General features: G+C 35.5%; 1 protein-coding gene across 1 annotated transcript; it reads right to left on the bottom strand.

Moving 5' to 3' along the window:
• Positions 1-305: 305 nt before the first annotated feature.
• On the bottom strand, positions 306-8,575 carry LOC116842717. Its single transcript, XM_032812312.1, has 14 exons — positions 8,064-8,575; positions 7,764-7,958; positions 7,531-7,686; positions 7,157-7,281; positions 6,894-7,046; positions 6,519-6,823; positions 6,288-6,434; positions 6,027-6,199; positions 5,774-5,944; positions 5,084-5,554; positions 3,147-3,491; positions 2,567-3,076; positions 2,229-2,498; positions 306-2,098 (listed from the first exon to the last, which is right to left on the bottom strand). The coding sequence occupies exons 1-14, from the start codon at positions 8,124-8,126 to the stop codon at positions 1,967-1,969; spliced, it is 3,216 nt and encodes a 1,071-aa protein (XP_032668203.1). The 5' UTR covers positions 8,127-8,575; the 3' UTR covers positions 306-1,966.
• Between the last annotated feature and the right edge of the window lie 164 nt (positions 8,576-8,739).

Genomic DNA, 8,739 nt, shown 5'->3' with positions numbered 1-8,739 from the left:
TAATGTATGATGGACGCTCACCTAGCTTACTCAGCATTTAAATGCGACATTAACATCGTAGTAATTCCATTTACGCGAGCAAGCTAAGCGTGTATACTTCGCGTAAGCTTATAAATACTCCGGGTTTCGAAATAGACACCGGACAAGCGTTGTCACAAACCACGAATCATACGGAACTCGACGGAGACTCAAGTATGTCTTCAGGCATGCACATTCCGTGATTTTCGACAAACTATACTCGAGCCAATTTTTCACGGCATTTATATGAGAGATCATTTTTCGGATCCAAGTGATTCGTCGCGCAATAAATGCAGATCGCATCGTGCGAATTTTTATTTAAACATCATCTAACGGTACAAATTCTTTGTGTCTTGTGTTACATCGTAAGACAGAAGAATTTTCTCCTCGTAATCCAACAGACTCACACTTCATTATTTCTTTACTCCAACCACTTTTAAATAAAATTCACAATAAATCTTAAAAAAAGATTTCAATATCGAGCACATCATTAAGCTTGGTTCGCTATTGAAGCACTATTTCAATAAATGTCAGTCTAACGAGATATAAGTTTCGCGTCGGCTAGTTTCAAAGCCAGGAATTCTTCTTTATGGTAGCCTAGTCATGCTCTCGTCCCAGATACCTCTTCACAGTCCCGGATATACGTTTCCAGCTGTAACTCTCGGACTGCTCGACATATATAAATCAAAAACGGGCCGCGTTTGTGCCACTTTTCGTTCATAAGGCGCGGCGCACTTTGATGAAAATTATGGTCGACCACATGCTGATGCGCGAGGGTGTACAAAGATCGCCGAGATGCGAACAAAGGCGTCATTACGTCAGTAGTCCGAGAATCCACTAGTACGGAGACAAGTAGCGGAAATGAATGTTGCAAGGCTCGACTGTGCGTTTCTCGTGTGTCTTTTATAAACAATGACATTTATTGCAGACTTCGATGCACATTGAAACATTTCGAGATATCAGAACTGGAAAATCGAACTTAATTGATCAAGATATTGATTTCTCGTTGAAAAATGCTTACAGTGTGTAATATAAATTTTGTAAATATCGATGTTTATCACTAAATCCGCGTAACATCCGCCCCACGTACTATGTTCGATATTTATACGTTATAAAAAAGCTTTACATAATTATGTTTACTACACATGTGCTATCATTAACACACACCACACCCACACACACACACATACACACACGCTTTACGGTATACGTTTGTAGCGTATATTATTGATATTTCAATTACATGTCTTTTATTCATAATAATCTACTGTTTCCCCTAAATCAGTCATTTATTACATAATATAATACTTCTTTTTATGTGATAAAGCATCGGCAGATAATGTAAGATTTTCACATCCCATGCCAATGTCTTAAGACATGTATACAAAATTTATATATATAGAAACCGGACATTTTCTGGATATTCAATTTTATTGATTATAGAATATTTTTTTTTCATTGCTCGTCGCAAAATACTCTAAATTCAATCCCTGATAACCACCGATATATAACATACAGAAGCACGAGTATCAACCGATTGTGCACAAGTATTGCAGAATATGCAGCTTAGATATTTATTTCATGCACTGTACATAAATCTTGTATTATAAAAGACATCAGTCTATATACATGTAAATCACCTGTATATTAGGAATCTTTGCAACATTTATATGTATTGTAACACAAATGAAAGCATCAAGAAGAAAAAAAGTGACAAAAACTAAAAAAACGAAAAAATAGACAATAATCTGTTTCATACTCCGCTATAATGCATATTATATTTCTAATGCAACATTGAAACCATAGAAATGGAAATTTGTCAACGCATCCTTTATATTCCTATATACCGCACTTGTCTCGCTGTGAAAACAAATTTTATATTCACTCGCATGTTGCAGTGTGGAACTTATTTCATATCTTTAACTAATTATCCTATGCCCCATGGATTCTAATCAATAGATGGTTTAGTTCGTCTACGATGATGATTTCGTGCTAATGCGTGAATAATCGTCACTAAGAAGTAACAAACCATCAACATTACAAATTTATCGAACAACCATGATATTGTAGTCGTTCCATCCTGTAAAAACAAATGTTTATGTTCAAAAGTTTGATCTCAATGCGTCATACATGGTATGTTTTATGCATACCAATGCTATTAAAGCATTCTATTATCTATTATCATATTCATCTATTAAAGATTGACTCACCGCAGAAGACTTATCGTGCAGCTTCTGTTTCTGTTCAATGAGATATTTCTTCAATGGTTCCTGGAATTTCGTGCCGACAAACGGCACAACCGCTAGTAAACTAATAAATTTATCTAAAAGTTCTTCATTGAAGGCTATGATTACTGCTAATTGTTGTATGTGCATTTTAATAACAGCCTTTCCTATCAGCGTGGCGCCAAAGAATGTCCAAAATGGAATGAGATAATGTCCACATGTCAGACCAGCCAAGTCAAACAGCGGATTTGGAATCTACAAAGGGGGTTGTGATTAAAATAAATTTTATACATCGAAAAAGTAATTACTGTTGACGCGCATACCGATGCACAGGCCAGTATACCCCAGAATCCAGCTTTCTCTACAAATTGCTTCATGGTCAACTTCAAACGCATTACAAGTGATACGTTCTCTCCATTCTCCAATGCTTCCAGGGCCTCCAATTCTTTTAGATCTTCTTGATCGAAATTCTCACTTTTACTACTTTGCCCACTTGTTCTCGCGGCTCTGGCCATAAAATACGGCGGTAACTCGCCGAGCGCGGTGCCAGCTCCCCACAGCATGGCCTCTACGCGTACTTTACTCATTATATTCAATATGCCCGCTGTCCATTGTGGATCAACTTCGCTCGGGCATACTATTTGGTCAGGATATGGTGGTTCAGGGAAATTCAGACCGCCACATTCGTACGCTGCCATAGTAACAGCTGCGATATGTGGCCCTAAGTATAACACAAAAGTGTGTAAACCTGTTCCAAGGCCCACACTTGATAATACACCTAATCCTACCCAATATAACCACCATATAATCTTAGCTTCCCATAACTTAATAATCTGCAAACAAAAGGCAAGTGAATCATTTTACAGTGATTGATCGATGATCAGAAGACATTCTTCCACATACCTCTTGCTGAGGACCAGAAATCCTACTTAACGCAAGAAACAGTATTACAACCGAAATTGCAGCACATACTGTCCGTTTATAAAGCAATGTCTTCTTTGCTAAACTAATCAGATTAATGAACACTTCATTAAAGAAATAATGCAATGTTATAATTGGATGTTGCCAGAGTGTTAAGTGTTCCGCGTCCAAGTTGGAGACAGCTTTCGGATGGCTTGAACTATCTTCCATTGCCAGAGTGGATGTTCTTTTTCTAGCATTCTTCTGAGCTCCATTAGTGGAAGCTTGATCCTTTGGACGTCGAATGGCAGTAGAATTATCCAACATGATATTTATTAAACAATTAACCTATAAATAAGTCGAATAAGATCTGTTATCTGATAAGTTATAACAAAAGAGAGAAAGAGACAAAGAAAGAAAGACTTTGGAATTCGACTTTATCAGGAAGAAAAAATTTCCTTAGTCGGCACATGTCACATTTCCAATTATAATCTAATTTGATTTTTCTGCTCGATTCTTCGTTACAAAGCACAAATGACGTTGATTATATAAAATATAAAGATTTTTACACGAGGAAATTACCTTCTCGGTTTTAAGATCAACATGCACCCAAAGTAGAAACTACAGCACACTGACTTTTTTTAAATCATTGTAGAACGCGTCTCAGTGAAAGTAGAAAGTGACTTTGCAGGAATCTTACATGGTTTTTTTCAAACCTCTGATCTAATTTATGTTGTGGCACAAGCAATTAAATTGCCAATTCACTCATGACGTGTATTACTAACGTATGTTTTATATACGTACTCCTCATGTGTAATAAATACATTAGACGTGACGTGCATCGCGCGAGTGTAGATATCGGACGATCATTCGAGAGATTCACAATGCATTTGCAGTTTTCACTTACATTCAGTGCAAGATTCGCGATATCCAATAGGAAAAGTTATTTTCTAGAGACACTGAATCTATCGCCAACTAAATCCCTGAAAAACGATCCTGTATTAAAGACGATAGCGACTCGTGGCGGAAATCTCGGAACTAACAACGACCAATCGACTAGTGTCGTTCAAATACAACTGAGCGGCAAACCAGATAACTTTTACTTTTTATTAGCGCACACGAATATGAAATATAAAAATAATATACAAATCAATAATACATCGCAAAAATAATGTATAATAAAATTAACAATGTATAAATTACTTACAATACACCTTACTTATTTACAAATTTTATTTGTCGACTTGTAATAATGTAAAGGTATTCAAAAGTAGTCAAAATTATTTATTTCTTTCTATTCGTATTGCAATTTATATACAAATATTGATGTTTTATCGTCGTTAAGCATTTCCTAAAATTATTCGACTTGATAATATCTGTATTCTTTACCAGAAAGAAGAGAGAAAAGAGAGAAAAAATCCATAAAGCTCGTAAAAATACAAATATTTTCTATCGTTTTACAAGACGCGAGCTGCATTCGAATGCGACGAATAACACTTAAGATCTGCTCTCTGAGAAACATAAACAAAATTTCTACTTTCTGATATAGGTTCATATTGAATGTCAAAAAATTAAATAACTTCAATATTTATATCGTTTAAAAAAATCCTTTCTTTTTTTCAATTGCAAAACGTTTCAAAAACTTCAATAAAAAAGAGCCAACAGCTTCTTGCATGAAGAAAATCATCGAAGACAGAGGCTCTTGGTGTAGTACCTCATTCAAGTGCTCGTTGATTTAACAAAGTCTTAACTTTAAAAATAAATTACTATGATAATTAATATTGAAACTTAACGAGCTGTGAAAAAATGCGACGTGCGATTTAATGTTAAGAGAAAATTGTCTAGAAGACAATTTCGCGCTATCTAATTCGTTAGAAGGAAGAAAGGGGAATGTAATCAGGTACGTCCTGAGCTGTACGGCGGTAATCAGTATCCGATCAGTCAGTCGCGGTTATCAATGATTGTGCGTCTAATAAGCTCTCTGTTATGAGAATTGAACTATTCATAATCGGGGTACTGATGGTGTTGCCCGATCTTTTATTGCTAAAGGGATAAAAGCTATCGATGTTCGTATGAAGGGAGTAGACACCGACTTTGTCCACGGGTGAGCCGCAATTGCCGTTCACGTTGATCTTAAGTTGATTCACGTCATTCTGAAGCAATCTGACGTAGAGCTCGGCATGCCTTTGCCCGCCATTATGAATCTCGAGTGCCGGTATCCATCGGAAGTAACACTGCGTCCAAAGTTCTAAGCTGGAAATAGCGCAGGAAGGTTTCAGGACCGCCCTGCTGTCCGTCTTACTGGTATTGCGAGGTACGAACAGAGGGTTGTAAAATAACAAGATATCTTGATCGCTGAACTGCTCCCGCCAGTCCCAAACGCTACGAAGCACAAGAGGTGTGTTGGGATCCTGAAACATTAAGTATGTAATGCTCGAGTTAATCGCTACATACAATGTGGAGACACTTGCTGATCTATTCCATAGAGTAGGATTGTTTCGACGTGATTATCGTACGAACTATCGTCGAACGATTTAATTGAAACAACGTAGATAAAACGTACGACAATAATTCGTGATATAAGTGATATAAGTGACTTCTAATGATTAGAAGTATATTGATCTTTTTACCATAGCTGCCACTGCCCGATCTCTTTCGCAATTAAAGATAAAGGTGTCAAAGATAGAAACGTGCGCGGTGTCCCATAACGTAGTCAAGTAAGTCTCCGTGAATTCGAATTCGGTCGGGTATTGTTGACACAATTGCCAAACGCAGTCGAGGTACAGTAGAAACAATGGAGACTGTGTACAGATACAATGAAAATAACTTCAATCGATGTGTTTCAAGAGAGTTTTCTAAAAGATATGAATATATCAAGCCTACCTTCTCCGAGTTAGTTTTAACAATATGGCCTAATCGGTCGCAAAATGGATGACCTCCAGCGACCCATTCTTTTTGCAGTAACGATTGAAAGCCCGTGATAGTGCGAAAATGAGGATCCAGTAATAGTTGAACTAAACCTGATATAACGCAGCATAAATCTCTACCGGCACCTTCTAAAAATGACATTTTCCTGAGTGGATCTTTGCTGATTAACCAACCATCGAACATTGCACATTAAAATGTTACCTTAATGAATCATACCTTGTAAGATGACAGAGTACCCTAAATTAAGACGGTCACAGACATCGACTGCTTTTTGCAAGCAGTACGATATATACTTAAGCCATTTTGTATTTTCTAACAACGAATAAAAATTATTATCTTGAATCCAAAATTGTCTAATATTTTCTGAAATATGTAGAAAGATATTCTTTTTAGTGAACATATTTAAACACATTGAGCACATGGGATGTCGTATAATTTGTCACTTACCTGCCGAACATAAACTAATGAATTTAGAAAAACCTACAGCTATTAACTTTACATTAATATCTTTATTTAATTCGATAACAACCGGCGGCATCTTCTGAGGATGGCTTTTACGAACATTTTCGAACATAATGTTCTCTTGCCTCCTCTCTGTTATCGTCGGTAACAATTCAGACATTTTTACTAACGCTGCTCCATACACATTTGTCCAAGACCACACCGGAGGTCTATTACCTTGAAAATGCCTCGCTGCATCTGTTAACTGACTATCGGTTACAGATGCAGGTACGATCACATATTGCGATAAACTGCAAAAATATACAGTAAGTGATATAATTTATATATTCATTGTGTAAATATGTGTCCAATGCCAGGTACCTAGGACAAAGCTGAAATTTGGCATTAACAGTAGATAATCTCCAACCTTTCCTGATTTCATCACTATTCAGTGTTCTTTTTAATTCGTTTTGCCAATCTGATAAATCTCGAAATAGTTGGACGTTTTTGTCAAGGCTGCTGTAATAAGCTTCCCTGTAACAAAAAAAAGTTACTTTAAATTATATATTATACACTATGTCTGTCTTAGATTTTTATTCATAAATTTTGACATACTTTTCCAGACTTGATATATTGATACTAACTTGTAATCATAGGCAAATAACAACTGATGTCTGCTAGGGAAAGCATGATGTAGCAATGCTGTAAGGAGATTTTTACCATGTCCAAGAGGAGAAAATTTGAAAGAGAAAGACCATGTTCTTAAATTCTGTAATTTTTAACACAATATATAACTCTTGTGATAATCTTACACACAGTATAATCTTAGTGATAATCTTACACACAGTAATATAGAACAAAGTTATAGAACAAAGCTGCTTTATTTTTATTTTCATTTTGATTAATCACTAACTCTGAATATTTAATACACATGTCTCTTAATTATTAAAATATTTCTTAATGTTAATTTAAAAGTTACAGTGTATTACTTAGTTTATTATAAGTAAAAAAAACTCACTTTACAAATAATGAATATTCCTTTCACTTTTGATGGTACTGTATTGCCAGGAACTAGTTTTCTTTTTTTATCACCCACCATTATGTAAATTTCATCAATATTTGTCAAACATGTATCTGTATACCCATATAGGTGATTTTGTTGGTGAGTAACATCCTGCAAACATAGATTTTGTATTCAAAATACTTGTCCCTTAATAATTAAATTTATTATTATAACATTATGACAGTTACCTCTCCATTCGAGTCATCACTAGTAATAAAAGTAAGCTTGAAATTAGTCACCGACAATACACCCGATATACCTTGCTTCAAGTCACTGACTGGTGAAAACATAAGAACACTTTGTGCTTCAGCAATAAGAACTTCTCCTGGTAATAATTTAATGCTATTCTCAATTAATGAATTACGGCGACTGGAACTCAAAGTCTGCAAACAAAAAATTGTGTTGACTAGCAAACTTAAATATCTCCAGTACTCTATCATAAATGAATAAATAATAATGTTTACATAGACAAATGTGGTTAGGGTTACCTGAATCTCATGCTCTTCAAGTCCCACATAACTGATAAAATTGTTGCAACTTTTGTTTTCCATAATAGACGCCTGACGATATTTTAATATTAACTGAACGCCGAAATTCACGGCTTATTACAGATCATGTAAACAATAGCAAACAATATTGAAATAACTCTGTGTTTGACTTCTCTTGTAGTTTCCATCACCGTATTACGAAATATCCACTGCGTGTTTGAGTAAAAATGAAATATTTAGCTCGTAGATACCAGAAACTCCTCCACATAAATGGGAGGTAGTAAAATATAATAAGATATAAACAATGAAGGAAAAAAAAGACAACTCCTTACTGCACAATAAACAAGAATACCACACACAATTTGCGGTTATTTGTCCATCCTCCTGGTATACGTTTCTAACCAATCCTAATGCCGAATCGCCCTTTCATAAAACTTTACGTACAGTAAACACTCTTGTGTTTCTTATTTTCTATGTTCATCATATTTGCTCAATGATTGGTTAATTCCTCGTTAAGGAAAGTGGCGGCTCGTAGTGAAGACTTTAGAACTAATTTACAAAAATAACGGCTTCAAGGAGTGCATTAGACCCGTTATTTCTTAAAATTAGTTCCAAAGTCTCCGCTACGAGCCGCTACTTAACGAGAAATTGAAGTAGTGATGGCTATAAACAGCAT

The sequence above is a fragment of the Odontomachus brunneus genome, unplaced genomic scaffold (assembly GCF_010583005.1).
Source record: "Odontomachus brunneus isolate Ranch 3 - 2012 unplaced genomic scaffold, Obru_v1 Obru_scaffold_026, whole genome shotgun sequence".
NCBI classification, from domain to species: domain Eukaryota; kingdom Metazoa; phylum Arthropoda; class Insecta; order Hymenoptera; family Formicidae; genus Odontomachus; species Odontomachus brunneus.
Note: the sequence above shows the minus strand (reverse complement) of the source record. Positions and strands in the feature narration are given on the sequence as shown.